Below are 22914 nucleotides of genomic sequence, written 5' to 3' on the forward strand. Positions count from 1 at the left end.
TTTTTGCCAATCGTTTACCACGTTTTAATTATTCACCAATTTGCGATATCTGCTTCTTTTGGATTAAATATACGTTTTCAATGCTTTACCAAACGTCAAAAATCGAAATATTTATAATCAACAACAACAAAATATAAAACGAAACGAAATATAATCTATTTATAAAAGCGCTTAAAAGCACATACACACACACACGCATGAAATTATTGTGTGTTGGGGCTGTCGGTTTGACAGTGAAATGAGTAAAGCGAACGGGTAATGGGGAGCGGGGAATAAGGGACGGCAGTAGTAAAAACGCCGATGAGCGTATACGAGCGAAAAGGATAGCACTATTGGCGACACCGTCACACACACAACTGAGCGGGAGCTCTCGCGCAAACACACAAACGTTCACTCACATAGGCAAACAGGCAATGTACGAATTACGCAAAGTCAAATATCTTTCTCAAAATGGAAAGTGGAAAAGTGACGATTGCTATTGTGAATTTTTCTACCATCTGATCACAAAACCAGAGCGCGGACTCGACTAAAATTGGAGCGGGAGCCAAATAAAATTAAAACGCAAAGCAGATATCACGAGCAAACAAGGTCGCGAGGGTAAAAAAAAAACAATATGAAATATTTGTCTGTATGTTGCACTATAAGCTTTGTCAATTTACACGACACAAACTACATATATTTACTTAAAATCCGTTTTCAGCACAGCCACAGAACCCGCATTACAGTAGTGTAGGGATATTAAATTTGTTGGTCTGTATTAGTATTATAACCCTACATTTTTATTTACCTTGCTGCTAACTTATGATTATTAGTGTTAACATACAAAATTATTTACTATGTACCTTGTATGAAATATCGTACTTATCAGAATAGGTATCGATACAAGCTATCGTCCGATAGTTCTAATGTTACGAACTAGTTCTAGTTTTACGAACTAGAACTATGAGGAACTTTATCAGAAGGGAAGTATAGATTTCGAAACGCCAGTTTTGCGGACTCGCTTACAGCGGCAAGAACAAAAATATTTAATATTGGATATTGTTGCAATGTTTGATTTGGTAAAGTGGCCACCGATTCTGGCCACCATCACAAGTTTTGCTAGCACCACCTTAGCCTCAAAGCTAATACTGAAAGCAATAAAATATGAACGCCGTCGAGTCCACGAGGTTCTCTTTTTCAACGAACTTGGAGTAATTTGTTACAAGAAGCATGAGCGCCAGCCGCCACAACTGTTGAATGTGTAAACAAGGACAGCTTCAGAAAGTTGATCGATATGGCTCAATACTCTATTGATATAGCCATATACACATTCACTTCTATGGATCTATTCTTGGCCATGCAGCGAGCACTGGAGCGGGGAGTGTCCATTTGCATTATCACCGATCATGAAATGGCCTATTCTAAGATATCGAAGGTATTGGAATTGGCTGCCTGCGGTTTGCCCGTGGTTTAACCACAAGATCTGCGTGATGGATGGCGTGGCCCGAGTGCAAGAGATTCTGGAACTCAAGGATCTTAAATAACCACGACCCTACAAAAGTAATAAGCGGCTCTGACAACTGGACATTTACAGGTTTTTTTGGATATTACGGAAACTGCATGATTAGCTCAAACGAGATTTTGGTTTGTCAATTCCAGGAGGAGTTCAACCACATTTTGAAAGTCTTTTCGGTATCGTCGGAGGAGTACCTAAAGAAGTAGAGAAAAGCGTCTTAAGTATCTAGTACAACTCTCCTACATTCAGTTTCCTTAACAATTGCGTTTATTCATTGAATATTCCCAAATAAATTAATCAAATTAATAAATTATAAATGATATATATATACTGCCTTAGTTATAGGCTTTTTGCACTTGGGATGCGATACATACATGAGAAAAAGCCTAGCGGTGACAAAAAGTTGCGACCTTTTCGAACGCCAATAGGTCTATTCGAAATATGCGCTATCCGCGCAGCCATCACCACTAATAACATACAAAAATAGCACACAATTTGATTTCCAAAATTCGGTTACTTTCCTCGTCATCAAACACACAAAACAGCTATTATCAAAACAGTGTGAAAAGTCTATAAGATGATAAATATCATCTTTTTCCCCAGGCGTTTGCAAATTTTGCAAGGTGCATTGACTACTCCAAAAACGCGTTTTGTAGTATTTTTGTCCAATATTATGTTAGTTTATCGATACTATCTAAGAAATGGAAAGGAATGTGACCTAGAGAGGGAACAAAATCGAACGAACTAAAACAATGGCTTAGTTCGCTCAATGAAAACAAACGAATATATTACATTTACGATGTTTACCCAAAATTACGTTACAATCTGATGATTTTTTTTACCAGTGTGACCGTCCTAAATAGCTAAAACATGCCAATTAATGTTTATTACCAAAATACCAACTCTAGCTGTTATAATCATCGCTATTGTCGGCCATCAAACTATCGATAGACCTGTTCATCTCTAGTATATACATTCTAAGTGAAAATTTATTCTCTGGTATCTAGTGTGAAAATTTCTTTCTAAAATTCGCTTGCAATTTATTTGCAGTTGTGCCCAAACGATTTGATAGTGAAAAGCAATGTTACCGCATCTCTGATGCCCTTCGTGTCAGGTAGTGCCTGCCGGCGTGTCACAGCACCATTCATTTTATAAACAAATCGAAATCGCAGGCCGCAAATTGTCGCGTCGCATTACATTCAGTGTTGCCAACTCGGGGAATAGCTGGCTGAAGATTTTCCGCGAAATGCGAAAAGTTGGCTACACTGAAGTGGAGGCTTGGGGTGCATTAAATGGGCAAAACACTAATTGGAAATGATCTTTTATAGCTACCCGTCTTGGCCAGCTAAAAATTGACCGAATCAGCTTGTTGGACATTCAAGCACCCAATTCTAGCCGGAAAAAGGCTGAACTGGCAACACTGCAGTCGCCAGAGCCGCCGCCGACACAATACTCGGGCAAAATGAAGTGAGAAAAGTCTGCTTTAAACACAAACTACAAAAGAAAACTCTTCGAATTCATATAATATAATACTGATTGCTATTTTTGTTCCATGTTTCTGGCAGTAAACCAAAGTGCACGTTGGCTTTTTGTTAATTTTTCGCAATTTTTGATTCGTGTCGTCATCTCGCCATCGTCATCGTCATTGCCATTGTCAATTGTCGCCCACCACCCGCTCAGACCCTCCCACCACCTTCGACAGTCTTGTGGGGGACACCTTTTGGCAGAACCCTGTTCCCAGTGCAGCATTGATTGAGCCCCACACCTCAAGCAACATCTCCTCAGCATCTCTCAGTCGTCATATTCCAATATACTGTTCAGGTGAGTGAGGCGTTCCGTTCCCTTGGGGGAACCCAAAACCAGGCCAAGAACAGACGTATTCATGGACCCATACGACTCTTTTCCAGTTATGTCATCGACTGCCGCAAAACGCAAGGAGATCTACAAATATCTCGCACCATGGCCGCTCTATTCCATGAACTGGAGTGTGCGACCGGACAAGCGGTTCCGCCTTGCCCTGGGCAGCTTCATCGAGGAGTATAACAATAAAGTGCAAATCATCAGCTTGGACGAGGACACCAGCGAATTTAGTGCTAAAAGGTTGGCTTGGCTTGGCTTTGGCTACTCTCCGCTGAACGATTGATAATCTTGTTTCCTTCAGCACCTTTGATCATCCATATCCGACGACAAAAATAATGTGGATACCGGACTCGAAAGGCGTTTATCCCGATTTGCTAGCCACCAGCGGCGACTATCTGCGCGTGTGGCGTGCCGGCGAGCCGGACACAAGACTTGAGTGCGTTCTGAACAACAACAAGAACAGCGACTTCTGTGCCCCGCTCACGTCGTTCGACTGGAACGAGGTGGATCCCAATCTGGTGGGCACCTCCTCCATAGACACAACATGCACCATCTGGGGCCTCGAAACGGGCCAACCGCACGCCCGCGTCTATGTGGCGGGACATGTGAAGACGCAGCTGATAGCCCACGACAAGGAGGTCTATGACATCGCATTCTCACGGGCTGGCGGTGGACGGGACATGTTCGCCTCCGTGGGTGCCGATGGATCGGTGCGCATGTTCGATTTGAGGCATCTGGAGCATTCGACCATTATTTATGAGGTACGTGGACCTGAGTGGAACGGCCGGCAAGAATCCCATTTAACGTCATGCCCTTGCTTGTCTTTTGCAGGATCCTGCCCACACGGCGCTACTGCGTCTGGCTTGGAACAAACAAGATCCGAATTACTTAGCCACAGTTGCCATGGACTCGTGCGAAGTTATTATTTTAGATGTTCGTGTTCCTTGTACTCCCGTTGCAAGACTGAGCAATCACAGAGCGTGCGTCAACGGTATTGCGTGGGCGCCGCATAGGTAAGAACTGTCGGCCCTTCGGTCTTCGACTGGGCTTCCCCCCACTAATTTGATCTTGTTTGCTTGCAGTTCCTGTCACATCTGCACTGCCGGTGATGATCACCAAGCACTGATCTGGGATATACAACAAATGCCACGCGCAATCGAGGATCCAATTTTAGCCTATACAGCTGCCGAGGGCGAAGTCAATCAGATTCAATGGGGCGCCACACAGCCCGATTGGATAGCCATTTGCTACAACAAAGCGTGCGAGATCCTCCGAGTCTAAGAGTCAATTTTGTCCCTGCCTGCCTCCTGCCTTTGGCTGTGGCTGTGGCTCTAAAGCACTTGGATGTAATTGCTAAACAACGCACAGTCAACCACAAGAACCACACATCCGCAGAACACACCCTCACATGTACACACACACACACACACACATTTGCTGTTGGTATTTCGGATGAACCTGAAGTGAAGGCTATGTAAGAGTGGATTTATGTTAAATCTGGGTTCTCCGCATCTGTCACTTGTTTAATTCAAAGCTTTTGTCTGTCGTTTGCCTTGTTCCAGAACGAGCGAGAGAGAGAGAGAGAGAGATAGTGTGAACAAGAGGGATAGAATGAGGCAAAGAGAGAGACAGAAGGATAGATAGAGAGCGTCGCGCTCTGGATGATGTATGTATTTTTAGATATCTTAGCTTAGTTGATTATACGAGTATATAAGTCGGGAATCTATAAGGTATAACCAAAAGATGTATTTCTAACTGTAGTTTATTTAACCCTTGACGAGACCTCCCTTATAGCCATATGACATTCGACTTTGCTAACTTATCTGCGAAGGGAGAGAGAGAGAGAGAGAGAGATAGCATCAGAGACAAATCGCAAAACTAGTATTCGTAGCCGTCTCCAGACACGACATCTCTCCCGACTATCAGTCGAGGCACTGGGACAAAATGTCATTAAAACGTATAACAATCGGCTATCTCTGCCCGCAGCGCTGCTCCCAGCTGACGCATATATTTCGCCCGCAGCTAGTTAGCAAAGTTAAATGTCATATTGGTAAAGGCCATATGCCCGCAACCCAGAACAAATCAAATTGAGGCGCCTCCAATTATTTCATAATTTGGAAAGAAAAGTATAAAGAAGAGAGTGAAGAAACGAACCAACAGTTATTTAAATGAAAGAAAAAACAATGTCCTACCTCGTTTTCCCACACAGAATGTGGTTACCGTTGATGTGTCTGGCCACAGCAACACACCCACACACAGACACACAACCACACACATAAAAACACATTAAACAAAATAGAAAGAAAAAAAAGCTTTTTCGAAATATGTTTACTTTGTTCGTTCCTTTTTTTTTTTGTACGAATTCTACGAGAACCAAACACCCGAAAAAAAAAGAGAAAGAAAAACAGCAGCAAAAGAAAAACCATGGACTTAAGCAAATGCAAAACAAAATAAAAGGAAGAGAAGAGAAAACAAATAAGTTAAATAAGCGAAAAGATACTTACATATATTACCGAATAAAACTGAAATCAGAAAACCAAATGCACACGACACACAGCTAGAACACAATACTATCTAAAATACAAACTAAAGCAAACGCAAATACAAAACAATTAAAACGAGAAAAAAACCGAAATATATGAGCGAGAGAGAATACAAGATTGTTGCTATATCCATTTACCAAGCGAAAGAAAAAGAAGAAAAAAACACAAACGAAACACAAAGATAAAGAGAAACCAAACTACAAGCGAAATATGATAATTTCAAGAGTAAAGCGTTAAGACAGACTTTTCAAACAGCCCTCGCCATCGTCCTATCACACCAACACACAAACACACTCACACACACAGACACACACACACACACACACACTACTGCCCCGCAACGAGAGCTGCAAAAGTAAATGTAATAGGCTCTCGCAGCGTGAATAAGCAGGAAAGGAGGCAAGAATCCTTCGTGAGAGGACAGGACGACAAATTTTAGAGCGTCGCCTCCTAATACTGCTGGGCAACTGTGAGAATCTCTCGCTGCCTCAGCGAGTCTGCAGGCAGTCTGCATGGAAGCGAACAGCAGTGAGAGAGAGAGAGACTGAATGCCGTTGCGTAGCTTTTGGGGCCTCCATTTTGCACTCGAACCCCAACAGACTCCCACAGATAATCCTCCACGTCTCTGTGTACTTCTCCAAACAAGAATCGAATGACTTTTTTTATGCAACTTGCAATTTATAGCAATTTCACAACTTATATATACATATATATATATATAGATATATATATATAGATATATATATATATATATATAATTATACATATACATATATTGCGGAAGGCGTGTTAGATATACCGATACCGTGTAATCCGATGATCATGTATTGTAAATACAATATGGAACCACTCTTTTTTAACAAAAACTCCAACCAACAATCAGAGCCAGTAAAAAAATAAGAACACACTTTTGAACAAGACTTAGCGCATGATTTTTTATAGACATGTAAGATACCTGCCTACACCCTGAATCAACCAAATACAACAACACTACTCCTCCCGCTCTTCACAATAAAACAAAACAAAACAAGAAAAAGACACAAAAATCATCATAAAGAGATGCTGTAATCGGATTGAACCGTTTTTGATACTTTGTACGAAACATCTTCATTGATTTTGCAAAATGGTTTCCAAGAACAAAAAATTCAACAGTCATGCATGTAGAAAACCCAGATCAGACAGATACATATGTATTACTTTCTTACGCATACATACGATATACATAAGTACGTATGTACATACATAAATATATGTACATATATTTCTTTCTCTGCTTTTGTTATACTTATTTCATTATTATATTATCCAACTGATTTATGGACATGATACAACATTTATATAGATACATACATACATACATACACAAACACCCACACATAGCATCGTATATAGACATCTGTACCAGGCTGGTAGTTAAACCAAGCGCACTAGGAGAACTAGGAATGGTAGGACGCCGATTGATTGATTCATGAGGCGAGACGAGACGAGACGAGACGTGACGTGACGTGACGACTCGTGACGAGACGGGAAAAGAAAAGAAAAGAAAAGAAAAGAAAAGGTATGATGTATGATGTCGCACATCAGAGGTGGGCGAAACAAAATAAAAGAAACAAACCAAACAGACAAATATTTAAATAAACCATTTTTAAATAACGAATTTGCGTCTTAATCAAATCCGGTGATCGGCTGAGGGACTTTGGATTCGACTCTGGTTCCTGGACCTAGACGGGGGAAGAAACAGCGAGATTCGGTAAGACCACCTGGATCAGACATCGAAATGGATGCCGTGGCTTTCCCCTTGCCCGGACTACGCTATGGCCACCTTTTTGTTGACCTTCTCCTGTTTGAGTAGAGTCTGATGAACTATGGTCCTGTCGTTGTCGGTGTGTCGGTGATCTGTAAACGCTCACTGCTGCTCCTGATTGTAAGAAATCTGAATGATCGCCTTGATGAGCGGCTCAGGTTTGAGCTGATAAGGTTCACGTATGGTATGGAAGTGTTGATGGTGTACGGTCGCTTGTTCCGGTTCTCCGGTTGCAATGGAGGACGTCCTCATATGGTGCAGCGATATCTCTTTGTGTCGCTCATTGTGTATCATGCGCATCATCTTACCTGTGACAACAAGCAGTTGGAGATCATGATGAGATTTACCAATAGCCGTATACCACTATGCTTTCCCATAAGGTTTTTATATTTATACCGAATAACATACATAACTATAACTGCGCGCCATTCTCGATATGCGACACAACACAACACTATACGGGGTGCAATGATTTGCATGCTATTGAACTTAGCGTTGACTGTATCATAAATAGCCCACAACCACGAGCGTCTGCGGCTCCAACACACGATCACAAGTATTTGAGCTCTTTTCGAAAGTGGAGCGGAAAATGTATGCCAATAGCAAGGTTCTATCAAATGTTCAAATCCAAAATCGGAACACATTAAGAATTACATTTATGTGATTTATGTGTACATACATAAATACATATGTGAGTAGGTATATCATCCTAAAACGAACAAGGGCTGGCTTTACGAAAATCCTCCATTTAAACAGAAAATAAGCTTATTCTTAAACGAAATTCTTACATTTCTGATGAGCCCCTATGTAATACTACAGTATATTTCTACATACATTATGCTGAGCAGACCACTCGAACATATCGATGTATTTGAAACGATTGTGCTGCATTCTGCTTTTGCTGAGCCCCATGAGCCGTTCAAGTCCGCACCTGGCCGAGCGAGAGAAATCTAATCAGCTGAATTAGAATTTAGTAGTTTGACTTACAAATTAGAAAACTGCGACGTTTTAGCTGCGGGGCAAGCCGTCATCGAGACATTGAAAGTCGAGCGGGCAGTCCGATCAGACCACACAGAGGTGACAGAACCAGCATGGGCATCAATGCAGATAAGGATATCGATATTTTGCGGCCACTCAGCGATAACGAGGTCGACGAGCTGCTCGGTCTGTACGAGCGGAAATACGGGCCCCAGAATTTCCACTATCTTCTGCTCTACAATCAGCGCAAATGGGACTGCCAGCTGGCGGCGGCGGGTATAGCCAGGAACGATCCCGCTTACATTTCGCTGAGGAAACAGTTCTACACGCATCGCCAGGGGGACTTTCGACGGTTTGGAACCTACGTGAGCCTCCATCGGGACATAGTGCAGAGCGTGTCCTTCTTCAGCTGGCAGCCGGAGGGTGCTCGGGAGCTGTTAGAATGCCTGGAGCGGACGAAACGGATTGAGTGGACGCGGGGCGCTCTCCTCACCAACGTAGACCTTGCCTTCTGCGACCGTGTCAAGGCTCTGGCCGCACAGAGAGGCGTCACCACGATCAATGCCCGTCAATGCTTCGGAATGGTGCTGTCCCACGACAGGGCTCTTACTGCCGAGGTGCCCGAGCTTTTGTCGGAGTTCGAGCTGCGTCCGCTGAGGGATGAAGACGCCCCCATGGTACACGCCATATGGCCCAATAAGGGGGAGGGCTCTCTGGCCTACCTGAGGGCCCTCATCAAATTCAACAAGACGATTGGCGCTTGTCGCAGCGACACGGGCGAGCTGATAGCCTGGATCTTTCAGAACGATTTATCTGGATTGGGGTAAGTCCAGCCCCAAACTGCGTGGTTAATCTCCATCGACTGACGATGGCCTGCTTCTCTTCATTCAAGAATGCTGCAGGTTCTGCCGAAGGCTGAGCGACGAGGCCTGGGGGGACTCCTGGCCGCTGCCATTACCAGAAGGATAGCCAGAGTCGAGCAGGTAACGCTGACCGCCTGGATTGTGGCTACCAACTGGCGCTCCGAGGCTTTACTAAAGCGTATTGGCTACCACCAGGACGTCATCAACGAGTGGATCAAGCTGGAGCCAGTTCCTTAGGAGGAGAGGCCGAGGGTTGCTGTTGGGTTGTTCGGGGCTTTTGGTGTTTGTTTTGCTTAGTGACTAGTTCCTATGTAGACATCATGCTAATCGTAAGCCAAGGGTCGCTTGTTGCGGTGCACCGAGGTTCGGTTCTGCTTGGGATCGGAGCTTTTCAATGAGGACACAAGGTGATTTGCAATTTCTATGCCTATGTATGTACATGGTCAACATTTTATTGTGGCATTTAACATGCGCACACGCTCTCTGAATACACTTTAAGGCTGCATCAAATTCAAAAACAAAAAAAAATCAAAAGACGGAGGAGGAGGGAGGGAGGAGGAGGGGTCTCATGCTACTTATTTACAAAACACTAAAAAACGCATCAAAAAGTTATCAAAAATACAATTTACAACATTAATTAGGGACTACGGCTGTGGATATCCACGCATAGTCGATAGCTGGGGGAACAGAGAGCTGAGTGGGGACTTGACAGGGATCGGTATCGTAAATCTGGTTATGGTAATGCTACTAGACTATTTAGCTTTTAGCCTAGGGGGAGTGGGGAATAGATTCTCTAACTAATAACTAAACGAAGAGCAAGCGTGTGGCCGTCCCGCTGGGCATTCCACTCCCGTTGGCCAACAGGCTGTTGCCGCTCAAAGCCGAGCCCGGCTTGTGCAGTCCATTCGACATCTTGCCGTTCATGGCACCGCGGTAGTACGGATCGGTTTGCTGCTGTAGCGGCGTATACTTAATGTGATTGCTTTGCGATAGCGGCAGCGTCGGCGGCTCTTTGGACCTTGTGATTTGCTTGGCGCGATTGTAGCACAAAACACCGACAATGGCCAGCGTCATGCCTAGACAGTTGACCCACGTTACGGGATTGCCCAGTATGACCAGCGAGACGGCAATAACGAATATCCGTTTCGAGGCGCTAGCCACTGCATACGTCAACGGTGTGACCAACGACAGTACGCTGAACGCAATAATGTTCTGCAGCCAGTTCAGGACGCCGTCAGCAAACAGCAGGGCAATCACGCGGTAGTCCATGTTCTTCTGCAATTGAAAATTTTTAATTTTTTTAATATGAAATTTAAAATGGTCAAAATGAACGGGAATGGAATGGAAAATCGAGCTGGAAACATCAGCATTTGCTGGATGTTCTACTTCACTTGATTAAAATGAACTTTTTCCGTCCTCGTACATATTTCTGCGGGAGTTCAATTTTAAAATATTCAACGAAACGGAAGAAACCACTTCAATTAAGATAAGATAATTGATTGCTTTATTAAAGATCGCTCTCTATGTCTGCCATCCTCCACACTGAAGCGAACCAAGAAGTACTTACAATAGCCGAGTGGCGAAAGACAGCTAAGCTGTCCATGTACAGCCAGATGGGTAGGAAAATGAACAGCGACAGCTTTCCCAGCAGATGGAGCAGCCGCAGATGATGAATGTTGGTGTCCTTGAGCACCTGAAAGTGTGATAAGAATTCATTAGCATGGGACTTTGAGAAGTGGCAATAGACTTACCTTCTTGGAGAAGATGTTCTGCATGGAGAAGCCCATGGTGGAGATGAGGGCACTAACTAGGCCCAGCATATCGAATGAGATCTCCGTGACTGTGGCAATGCCAACGCCAGTGATGATGGGTAGCAGACTCAGGTACACAAGGGTTGGTTGCTTCTCGTTGAAGAAGACGCGCGTCAGCACAACGGTGAAGAGAGGCATCGTCGCCTTGACTGGGTCGTCGAGAGGTGCGTGCGGTTGCGTGCGTGTGAGAGGATAAAGTTAATGTTGGCACCAGTGTTGCTGACGTGTTGAACGAGGTTTTTTTTTTTTTTTTTTGGATATGCATGGATGTGGCTACTCACCAGTGTGTGCATAGGAGACAGGGACCTTCCACAGCGATATGTGAGAGGTGACTGAGGCGAGGAGCTTGCCAATAGCTAGCGGGACGATCAGGCGCATGTAATAGGCGCGCGGAATTTCCTGGTACTTTCGTATACGCCACAGGTTAAAGAAGGGACCACTGTACAGCGTGATACTGCAGAGCTGGACCAGGGTGACGGTCATGGGGAAGGGGAATTCGTTGAGCACCATTTTTCCAATCACATTGTTGCTTGACGAGATGACGTACCAGAACAGGCACATCATCAATACAACGGCAACATGACGAGAGCTTGTCCGCTTGCCGCCCAACATGTTGGTGTCCGGATCGGATCGTCGTAGCTGTCGCTGGCCCTTGCCTGCTTTTGTCGCAGTTACACGAATGTGTCGCCTGTTCCCGGACACTTGGAAGCCGGCGGGTGGGGATTTTTTGCTGATTTCGGCACGTTATTGCATTGCGATACTTGGTTTTAAACATAAAACGTCGTCTGTTTGTTTTCTACGTGTACCCGTCAGTGTAACCAGATGCCCCAATAATTTATCGGTTCGTTGCGTGCTATCGCTAGATTGCTAACTGTAGATTGGTCTTGAAGTCTGGTGCAAAATGGAATATAAAATATGAATCAATTATTTAATTAGCATGTAGATATAAGTAATAATTCGAATATATTGTTTTTTGACTTGGGATATATTGTCAATATAGGGGATATATCAAAATATCGTCGCAACTATCCCCACTAGTACCAAAAAATACTACTAGATCAAAAATTAAGATTTGGCGCGTAAATATTATGGTTGGGGGAAGTGGTGTAAATATACATATAATCGTTAAAACAAATACTTTAAACTCATTTTATTAGTAGATCAACCATTTTAACAATTTGTTTGAATTATAAAATTTTGTTGGAAAAACACGTATCAGTGCTCAAACTGAATAAATCGACTTTGTACAAGTGTAAGCACGAGTTCTGATTTGTTTAGCTCAACTATCGATGGATAACTCATGTTAGCTATTAAGTGTGGCATGTGTGTGTGTAGCCACTAACTAAACAGTATATAAATGTTCCAGTTCATACTACGAACATGCTGAAAAGCGAACACAGAAAACTAAATCCCAGGGTCTACGGCTCTGACGTTCGGCTACCGCCGCGTTATCATGAGCCAGCCAGCAGAGCAGTGCTTTGAATGTGTTAGCATAACACGCAAAATATGTTTTCACAAAAATATCTGATTGTATGCTTTTCCGTTTTCAGAGCTTTGAATGCTGCTTTGATGTCTGTTTTCTGTTGTGCTTCCAGCTCGTTTTAATTTGATTTGGGCTTTATGTTTTGAGTCTTCAGCTTATTGATGAACAGACCTGACCGTCAAAAAATAAATGAAGAATGGGCAGGATGGGTCAGCTTGAGGGAGACTTGAGCGTGGAAAAAATATAAAAGCTGTTATTTTTTGGTTTATACTACACAATATAAAATATTACAATACAAAATACACATTAATATCCTTATTTTAGACAGGTTGATTATAAATTATACAAATATTATGTAAACGCCGTCGGCCTTCGACTTCTTTGTTTATCACATATGTATAAAAAAGGAATTTGAACTAAAATAATGACATTTTTTAAATATGCGATCTACAAAAAATATATATATACTAAAATAAATATGCATACATTATGCATATGTACATACATTTCAAATAAATGGTCAATCGCGCGCTTTCCGATGGGAATGTGCAAAGAAAAAAATTTAGATGCGTGTCGCAGCTTTATAATTATTTCCAAATGAGACGGTATATTTTGGTATATTTCTGAGGGTCAGAATCCAGGTGTAAATCCGTCAAGTAGAAATAGTTTCACTAATCGGATAAAATTATGTGGGCATGGCTAAATGTGCTATATATCTAGTAATATTCCACGGAATATCAAAAACGAGGAATATGTAAAATATAACTTGAATTTGTCAGTATATTTACGGTATATTTTTAAAATGAGACGGTATATTTTAGTATATTTCTGAGGTTCGGGCGGTATATTTTATCGATAAGCCCGAACTGATGAGCAGATACAGAATTGACTCATTTCATTCGACAACTACGATTTGATCAGATAAAATAAAAAAACAAGATGAACCGTTCTCGCCGAGCCACCTCAGCTAATAGCAAAGCATTTGTTTCCGGAGGAGTTTATGTAAGTTTGCCCAAAAATGACTTAGAGAATCTAATGCTCTGGTTCAGGGGTGGGCAGGCCTAAGAGGCCAGATGGATGCACAAGAAACAAGAAAAAACTCAATAAACAGTGTGCGTGTACGTTGCTCGGGACCAAGATTGCAAACACAATACCAAGTCACGCTCATGAGTGTTATTTTCTGTTTTTTCTGCTTCTGATCCTAAGCTCAAAAGCGTGCCCACTGCTGCACTGGTGTATTAGTGTGATGGCCTCATGAAACACCAACTTACGCACTCAACATCAATTGCCAGAAATTCAGCTTTGCAGCCGTTTAAAAAGGGTCAGAATTGGTTAGACAAAGGGTATTTGTATATGAGTATAGTGTTAAGTAGATACATATATATGCACTTATTAGACAATTGCATGGCTCCATTCAAAACATAAGTAAGTCCAATAAAAAAAACGAAACGAATGCGACGGAATAGCCTCAAACATTCGGATTACCCGAATTTTTGCATGCGCATTCATTCGTTGCTTGGGCTTTTCGTTCTTCTTGCTATTTGTTCCCTTACGCACAGCAAAGCAACAACAATTGAAAGGCTATTGCTTATACCGTTGCCAAATCAGCTATTTTATAGCTAATTCTGGCTATTTTAAAAGTTCGACTTGCATACAAATTTGAAAATTGATGTTAACCGGAAAGCTGAATACTCAATATATTTGTTAAGCTCTGTTCCTCAAAAGTTGAGGACACTGATTACCGCCCAAATTTACAGGCAAAAATATAGAATGCACTCGAATGTCACCGCACTCACTCACTCAAACTCTATCGGTGTAGCACTCGAATTCATTCAATTCGTTTTGCGCATTGGTAATCCGAATGCCGGGGTTTTGCCATTTATGCAGTCCTCTAATCCATATGTATGCATGTAAACATACAGAATAGATACATGCAAATGTGCATTTTTAAATATATGCACACATAGCTACCGTTTTTCAAGTTAGAAAAGTTGTTTTTCTTTGACCTGGGCTGGAAACAGCTGGAATGGCAAACCCGTCGCGAGTTAAATAATAGATCATGCTGTTTCATTTCGTTTGAGCGGTGTCGAAAAATGAACTGCGTTCTAGACAATAACATATGTAGCTTCTGAGGAGAAAAATGTGTGCATTAAAAATACATATGTACATAATTTGTCAAGGTAAAGTCTTTGCACAAGCGCCAACACATCTATAGATACATACATCCTTACACAAAAACCCACATCTACTCCCATACTACACATGCACACGCAAATACATACACACATACATACATACATACATACGTGCTTAAATAATTTCGTTGAATTCCTTTAAAAACTTAAGAAAACCTTTATTGTAATAACTGTATTTCTGTTTTTTATTTATATAATTTGCAGCGCACAATATGAAAATGTGTGTGTTCAGCCCCCAATTGTGAATTTATTTGCAATAGCCATAAAAGCGGGTTAATCGAAAGTGCAGACCGGTCACCGAGCTGTATCAGCACCAGAATCAAAATCCGTATCGGATCCCGTCCCGTCCAATCCCATCCCATCCAATTCGACAAACATAGCAGTATCCGAAGTAAACCCACAGAGTTCCATTTAAGAGACTCGAATCGACTGGAGCCAGCAATTACAATAGAATTCAGCTGGACTTGCGGTTTTCGCAGGCTTTTATGGCTACTGAAAATTCATTCACACGAAATTGTAACTTAAAATTATTAGTTTTGCGCTAGATAGCAATGCTCATTTACTTCACTGATAGTACCCAAGACGAAACACCAGTAGCCAAGGGCCAAATGAGCCGACATGGCGTTCAATACGCACAAAAGTCGCATTGAACGCCAGCGTTGGGGTCCGGAAGGCCCTTGGCCAGATACGAGAGAAACCATCCTTTGATCGGCATATGGTTTCGCTGAGGCCGAGTTTCGTTTTGGGTCACTTTGGTTGCAGGAATGGTCATGGCTAATTCCTGAACTATGGTTTTTAGTAGGACCGAGCTCCCGTGAGTCTCCCGCGAGCCACCCACTTCTGATGTAGTAGATCGATTGACTGGCATGTAAGACGATTTTGATTGGTAAAGATATGTTTTTTTGGTTGATCCTAGGCAGCCTCACAGCATCACTGTTGAAGCTTCCCGGGAATCTAGCTCAGGCACTGGATACTCTCTTTTTCTTAGAAGAACAAACCACATACAAAAGAAAATAAACAAAACTGCTTCCCATTTTTGCTTTTTCTTGATGATTAATGAAATTTTTCAATAATTTAGAATCCGAATGGCGCGGCCAAGCCCTTGATTCAACCGCCGGCAAATCCTCTGTCGCAGGCATCTCCAGTCTCGGCGCCTACCCCGACTCCAGTGCCGGCTCCAGTTGCAGTCAAAGAGGTGCAGGCAAAGAAAAAAGATGCACCGCCATCAGTTAGTGCCTTGCCCATTCCAATATTTGTCAAGGATGAACCCGTTGCCATGGCCGAGGACGAGTCGTCGCCCATCGAAAGCGCAAGCGAAGGGTTTTACATCGACATAAGCGCCGATAATGGCAACGGAGGGAAAATCCCGTTCAAGAAGATCTTCCAGAAGCGCAAGAAGTCATCGGGTAAGCACCGGCATCCCAGATCCGACACGTCTTCAACCTCACTTGCAATCTAATGATAGTGTGATACGCTTTGAATTTTCAGAACGCACTCGCGATAAGAAGCAACGCCAGAATCGCCAGCTACGCAAGTCGATGTTGCCGAAAAATGCCCTAATGGCTCTCAACGAACTCAAGGGCGTTAACATAAGTGATTTTACCATCAATAGCAATCCTGATGGCGGATTCACTGCCATACTCACGGTCAACTCGAACCAGTACCATGGAAAGGGGCTCTCCAAGATGGCGGCGAAAAATTTGGCCTGTGAGCATGCACTGCGTGATTATATCATTGCCAAAATGAAGCCAAAGCCTCGCAAACCGAAGAATAATGCTGTGGAAAACCAAGCATCGACTGGCCCAGAGCCCATGGACACCAATGGAAGCGACACTGAATCACCCGAAGACGAATTGCCAATGCTCAATTTGGCATCGTTTGCAATATATAAATTATTCAGCGAGTGGGAGCGCGACGGTTACGTTGTGCCCGAAATGCATCCATCGGCAAATGCACAGCCGCAGCAGGGAGACGCCAATGCAGCAGTTCCCGTCGTCCCCAAGGAGCCGAAGAAGCCACCAGTGCGTGCCGAATTGCCCCCAAACTGGCAGACCATGCACCCGGCCACATTGCTCTGCATTGTAGGTTCACTCAGATCAGAGAACGTAGTAAAACTCGAACTTACGAGACCAATGTTCTTTTTGTTACCTTTTTAGATGCGCCCTGGAATTGCGTATGAGGACTATGGCACCGCTGGCGACAAGCCCAACGTGCCCCAGTGTCTCGGTGTGATCGTTGACAACCAGGAGTTTACGGCCAATGGACGCTCAAAGAAAATAGCACGTCGAAATGTTGCCGTGAATGTTTGCAACACATTGTTCGGCACCAATTTCACATATGAAGAGTATTAAGCTACATCAGACTAACGCAGACTAACTACTATGTATAGTAAGTTAGGTAATTGTTCGATGTACATATGTGCATCAATATGCTTCTGTTCTTCAATTCAATTAAATTTAAATCTAATTTTCGTCAAAAGCTAAACTCTGGATGAATCGCGATCCATCATCCATCAGCATAGGACCGTATATTGAACATTATCGAACAATTACAGCAAGTCTAAAATGTATCCATTCAAGTTGTACCATCTGATCTGTAATCTCCTGTACGAATAAGTTAAACAAAACAAATGTATGTCATATTCAAGATAAACATTTATACTATCTGTTGAACTTGTACTGTTGTTACTCTCCTATGGGTCCACTGAAAACCAGTGCCAACGATTCCTTCTATTCCATTAACTTTTGAGTTTCCGTATCCTTTTTTCCAAAGTTCCACGAATACTGTACATGGGACCTTTGTCGGGTAACTGGGCTGGAGCTTTCAGCTGCATGCAATGGTAAATGACCAATTTTGTATCCAATTAAGATTTTTTGGGGCTTATTTTGTTTTTACTGGAACCAGAATGTCTTCAGATTATGCCCAAATTGAATGGCACTTGGACGAAAATTGTCACTCAAAATATGTTTTGTAACATGTGTTTGTTCATGTGTTCTAATGAACACAAAGGTAATCCTTTGGTGTGAATACCACTCGTTAAGCTCCAGCTGCACCTCCTATACGACTCAAACGACTATTTACGGGTGCTTTTCGCAAGACTTTGGGAGGAGCCCAAAGGCAGATTCATGAATGAAGAATGTTTATTGAAGAATTATTTATGTTTTATATTATTTTCCTGTTCCTTTGCTTAGTTACTGTCGCTAGTTACATCGCCAGATAAAATCGGCATCACGGCATCATGAAGAGGAATATATGTACCATGTACACGTATACTACAGACTCATCCACTCCACATAATTCGAAAATATAATATAATAATACAAAGATAATGACTGAATGGCACAGAAAAGTTCAATTTGTATAATTTTCGTTTGAGCTATGCGCCAAACCGAAGAGTAACGGAAGTCTGGCAGCGCCTGTCTCTATATTCTCGATACACAACATTAGTGGTGGCAATCACATTCGATAGGAAACTAACAGAGTTGCCACATAGCCAGATGGCCAGTGACAGCTGATTCTACGTTTCAATTCATAATCACGACGAAAACTACCAAAATGTCGAAATTACTCTCGTACACAGCAAGAATTACTTTGCGTAACTCACGCATCACCGTCAGGCAGCTGTAAGTGTTCCTTGGCGTTTCCATCAACCATGGATGATCTTTATTCGATTCCCCTACGCAGCGGCCAGGAAGGTGTCCGAGGTTTTGCGGGTTTCGTGTCAGGGCAACGTAATGCGCCGCAGCCGGCTTATGGTCGGCCAGTACCAGGACTCTTGCGCCAGAAGGTGGTATCGTCGGTTGGGAAGCGTAGCATGTTCATTCAGACGCAGGACACACCGAATCCAGACAGTCTGAAGTTTCTGCCCGGTGTCGAGGTGCTGGGCAAGGGCAATACCTATGATTTCCCCAGTGGAACGGCTGCCCACTGCAGTCCATTGGGTGAGTGCCACTACTAACTGAAGGACGGTCAAAGCAAGTAACCATCTCAACACTCTTTTTTTTTCGTAGCCAAATTGCTATTCCGCGTTGAGGGCGTGCGGGCAGTGTTCTTTGGCTCTGACTTCATCACTATCTCCAAGGAAGAAAGTGCCGAGTGGAGTCTGATAAAGCCAGAGGTATTTGCCGTCATTATGGACTTCTTTGCCAGCGGATTGCCCATATTGCATGAGGCTCGACCCAATGCCGATACGGAGATACTCGACGACGACGACGAGACAGTAATGATGATCAAAGAGTTGCTTGACACACGCATCCGACCAACAGTGCAGGAGGATGGTGGAGACATCGTCTTCATAAGCTACGAGAACGGTGTCGTCAAGTTGAAGATGCAGGGCTCCTGCTCATCCTGTCCCAGCTCGATTGTCACCCTAAAGAACGGCGTGCAGAACATGCTGCAGTTTTACATACCTGAGGTGGAGTCCGTGGAGCAGGTCTTCGACGACGTCGACAGGATGGCCGATAAGGAGTTCGAGCGCTTTGAAAAGAATCTTAAACAAAAGGAGCCCGCTGGGGCGCCGGTGGGCATAGGCGGTGGCCCCAATTAGTCATCGATCTGTTGTTATAATGTTTGCGTTGCTAATTCTGTAGTAAAATCCTAGTTATACACATATGTAAGTCCATTAGCTTTAATTCTTTGAGGTAAGTTCGTTCTCAGTTGCTCGTCTAGAGCCCCAACATCCAAGCAGAGTGTAGGTTCCCTGCCATCACAATAAAGCGGTGCATAATCGATTGGGGACTGCGCAAGGTCAATAATTTGCATACTCCCAACGCGCCTTGTCCCAGTTTAAGCCAAACCCCCCGCCACCACCTCACAAGTGGGTCAATAAACCCGTTTTATTGCCATTGATTCTACAAGAACAGAGAGCAAACCAATGCCAACCAAAGCCGCTGCTACAGCAACCAAGTTTAATCAATAATTAATTGACAAGCCAAAAGCAAAGCGCGACTAGCGACTAGCGAGGCCTTATCTCCGCGCAACTGCAGTCCGGAGCAGACCACTGACCGTACTTGCTCCAGCCAGAACGCCAACCGGGACCGAACATACATAATACATACCTTCAAGCTTAACCGATGCTCTGCTGGGCCAACGAGGATCACTTTTTGAGCCAACGCTATCCAAATCCGCAGCAAAAGGCACCTGAGACGCTCAAGAATTTGCTCCTGCGTTCCAGCGTGCCCATTGTGAGTGACAGGGTAGACAGCACCGATATGGCACCGTTGAAGGGGCAAGAGGTCACCAAGTTCCACAAGCACTCTTTTCTCGAAAATCGCATCTTCGATCATCGCCTGGTCAAGGACAATCTGCTGGACAAATGGCCCACCGCTGACATGAACGAGTACCACGAGCGCAAGGATCATCGCAATCTCATGGAGTCCTATGTACCATCTAACTCAATCAAATCATATCATATCATATAATTTTGCACCTTGGCATCCAGCACCCAGCACACCCAGCTGGGTGACTTTGCTGTACAAAGTCTGATCCATCAAGCAGGCACAGGAAATGTTGCAGCTTTGGTTTCAGGCTCTGTCAGTAGATTCAGTCATTCCTCAAACAGCACAGCACGAGCACACATCGAGATCGATTGTTACGCTTTCAGTTTTCGTAGAAAAATCACAAATTTGTAGTTTCTTACATTTCCTACATTTTTACAACAAAATTACAAGTGGCACAAATTCCCAGTTCTTCACGCGCACTCAACCTAAGCTCCCGATTCAATCGAGATGAGCCAACAGCACAATGGCAATACGGGCAACAGCTCCGGTGTACCGCCAACCACAATCATGTATTCCCAATTGCAGCCCTGGAGCCATGCGGGTGCCCCGCCCTGCATGGAACCAGTCAGCGGACCGACAATACCACCCCGTGTCGGCACCGCCTACGAGACTTCACAGCGCCATCCGTGGCGCCCGGCCATGGCTTTCGAGCTGATCCAGGTGAAGCATCTGCCGGAGCAGCCGGTGACCAATCAGCTGACGAAGCAATGCTTTGTGCCAAAGGGCATGAAGACCGACGGGATGATCTTTCCAAATCTGGTCACCGGCTTCGATCGGAATCCCCAACATGCCGCCCGGGCTGCCCTCTACACGCGATATACCAACAACGAGTGGTATAACAATAACATGACCAAGTACTCCGAGTCCAACATGAACCGGTGAGTAACTGAAGAAAGCTACATGTCATATGAATATGGTTTAAATATGGTTTCAAAAGTCGGTGCAGTCCAAATATGTATGAACGCTGTCCTTTTGTACTCCATTAGCAATCTGTCGGAGCGGATGCGAAATGATGCAGTGCGCCTGATGCGCGAAGCTGACGAGAAGGCCACCTCAGGGCAGCGAGATGCAGGCCGCCGCCTAGGCGAACGCATCACAGACCTGACCTTCTGGCGCAACGAGTTAAATGCCGAGCTGGAGAAGCTCATCGCCGAGATGGCCGACATTAACGAGCTGCAGCGGCAGTGCGGCAAGGCATTGCTAGATCTGGAAATACCACTTCACATCGCCCAGGAGTGTCTGTTCCACCGGGAGTCGCGCCAGGGCACCGAGAAGGTACACGATATCGTGGAAAAGGCCCTTTTGGTGGAGATTAACAATCTGAGGCTGTCGCGTGATCGGCTCAGTGGGTTGCATGAGAAGATCTCCAAGCAGGCACTCGATTGCCGTGGCGCCCAGCACCTGCTTGAGGACGATGTGTCACACAAGGAGTCGTCTCTAGGCATCGACTCGATGTGTCACCAGCTGAACAACTACAGTCGTGGCATCGCCTATTACGGCGGCATCGAAAAGTACGATCCCTCGATCAGCACCCAGGAGTCGTGGGCTCAGGCCAGCAGCGAGCATGTTAGACGGTGAGATGGCTAAGGTCTGGGTCGGGTTGGACATTAATAAAGGTTTTTTCCTGTCACTCCAGTTCGCAGGCTGAGCGCGCCAAGCTGTCCCAGTTGCGCAGTGATTCCCAGAACGTGGTTAATGCGGTGGCTACCACCGTGTGGGACTTTTGGAGCAACACAAACAATGCGTTCGACAGACGGGCCCAGGAGATGGCCGAGGCCAAGAACCGCGTACAGCTGCACTTGCAGAAGGTGCAGCAGGAGCTGTTCGATATGGAGAAGCACCTGTTTCTGCTCCAGAAGGCCATACAGGACAAGTCTATGCCGCTTAAGGTGGCCCAGACGCGCCTCGAGGCGCGGTGCCATCGCGAGGGTGTCGAGCTTTGCAAGTAAGTGCAGTTTAGGATTTGGCACCTCTGATATATTCATGTGATTCAATTCCTTTTAGGGATCATGCCCAGGATCGGTTGGTTCAAGAGGTGTACGACATTCAGGGCGCTGTGGATTCTCTCCACCACAAGCTTCAGGAGTCGGAGGCCACACACCAGGGCCTGCTGAAGACCCGCTGCACTCTGGAAGTGGACCTGCGCAACAAGGTCAATGCCTTGTTCATCGATCGGGAGAAGTGCATGAGTCTGCGTCGCTCCTTCCCAGTCAGCAACTTGATTCGCTATTAAAATCTATGAAAAGTGTACTCTAGGTTGCAATAATCATTTATTCTGCACTCAAATGTATTACATAAATTTTCAGAAGCAGTAGTAGTACATTTATTTACATCAGATATGCTCTGCGATTTGTTTTTGCTACATATATTTTGGTGCCGTGCCACTTTACATTCAAATTAACCTCTAGTGTCATAGACATCTGGCAGCTCTGCTGCAACTATCGACTTGACTGGTGTGCAGCAGGAAAACAAATAAAAGCAGGAAATTATATGAACCAGTAGGTGTGACGTATTTTATTTTTAGCAAAATTATAATTTAGCTTGCAATAAAATCAATGCATAATATTAACAGAGAAATTGAGCTTAAGGCCTCAGTAGCTATA

General features: G+C 44.1%; 6 protein-coding genes across 7 annotated transcripts; 5 read left to right on the top strand and 1 right to left on the bottom strand.

Annotated features, from left to right (window-relative positions):
* The first annotated feature begins 2453 nt into the window (after positions 1-2453).
* On the top strand, positions 2454-6050 carry LOC108159018 (DDB1- and CUL4-associated factor 7). The gene is made up of 7 exons (XM_017291918.2): positions 2454-2609; positions 2824-2962; positions 3061-3316; positions 3403-3595; positions 3657-4116; positions 4187-4368; positions 4438-6050. Exons 4-7 carry the CDS (start codon positions 3405-3407, stop codon positions 4634-4636), a joined length of 1032 nt encoding a protein of 343 aa, XP_017147407.1. The 5' UTR covers positions 2454-2609; positions 2824-2962; positions 3061-3316; positions 3403-3404; the 3' UTR covers positions 4637-6050.
* Positions 6051-8707: 2657 nt separating this feature from the next.
* On the top strand, positions 8708-10061 carry LOC108159019. The gene is made up of 2 exons (XM_017291933.2): positions 8708-9503; positions 9573-10061. Exons 1-2 carry the CDS (start codon positions 8794-8796, stop codon positions 9778-9780), a joined length of 918 nt encoding a protein of 305 aa, XP_017147422.1. The 5' UTR covers positions 8708-8793; the 3' UTR covers positions 9781-10061.
* Positions 10062-10152: 91 nt separating this feature from the next.
* LOC108159017 (solute carrier family 35 member E1 homolog) lies at positions 10153-12191 on the bottom strand. The gene is made up of 4 exons (XM_017291902.1): positions 11636-12191; positions 11295-11503; positions 11111-11236; positions 10153-10818 (listed from the first exon to the last, which is right to left on the bottom strand). Exons 1-4 carry the CDS (start codon positions 11964-11966, stop codon positions 10348-10350), a joined length of 1137 nt encoding a protein of 378 aa, XP_017147391.1. The 5' UTR covers positions 11967-12191; the 3' UTR covers positions 10153-10347.
* Positions 12192-13701: 1510 nt separating this feature from the next.
* Positions 13702-17704, top strand: LOC108164590. Its single transcript, XM_017300415.2, has 4 exons — positions 13702-13839; positions 16111-16438; positions 16521-17113; positions 17189-17704. The coding sequence occupies exons 1-4, from the start codon at positions 13777-13779 to the stop codon at positions 17381-17383; spliced, it is 1179 nt and encodes a 392-aa protein (XP_017155904.1). The 5' UTR covers positions 13702-13776; the 3' UTR covers positions 17384-17704.
* Positions 17705-18525: 821 nt separating this feature from the next.
* LOC108159869 (NFU1 iron-sulfur cluster scaffold homolog, mitochondrial) lies at positions 18526-19643 on the top strand. Its single transcript, XM_017293473.2, has 3 exons — positions 18526-18655; positions 18717-18973; positions 19043-19643. Exons 1-3 carry the CDS (start codon positions 18588-18590, stop codon positions 19576-19578), a joined length of 861 nt encoding a protein of 286 aa, XP_017148962.1. The 5' UTR covers positions 18526-18587; the 3' UTR covers positions 19579-19643.
* A 201-nt stretch (positions 19644-19844) lies between these two features.
* Positions 19845-22648, top strand: LOC108159855 (tektin-3). Of its 2 annotated transcripts, XM_017293462.2 has the most exons (5): positions 19845-20413; positions 20837-21189; positions 21298-21885; positions 21948-22256; positions 22316-22648. In XM_017293462.2, exons 1-5 carry the CDS (start codon positions 20105-20107, stop codon positions 22542-22544), a joined length of 1788 nt encoding a protein of 595 aa, XP_017148951.1. In that variant the 5' UTR covers positions 19845-20104; the 3' UTR covers positions 22545-22648. The 2 variants fall into 2 exon arrangements, with proteins under 2 accessions (XP_017148951.1, XP_017148943.1); XM_017293454.2 differs by lacking the exon at positions 19845-20413 and having other exon boundaries at positions 21097-21189; positions 21249-21885.
* The last annotated feature ends 266 nt before the right edge of the window (positions 22649-22914 follow it).

This window comes from Drosophila miranda, chromosome XL, assembly GCF_003369915.1.
Source record: "Drosophila miranda strain MSH22 chromosome XL, D.miranda_PacBio2.1, whole genome shotgun sequence".
Classification (NCBI taxonomy): Eukaryota; Metazoa; Arthropoda; class Insecta; order Diptera; family Drosophilidae; genus Drosophila; species Drosophila miranda.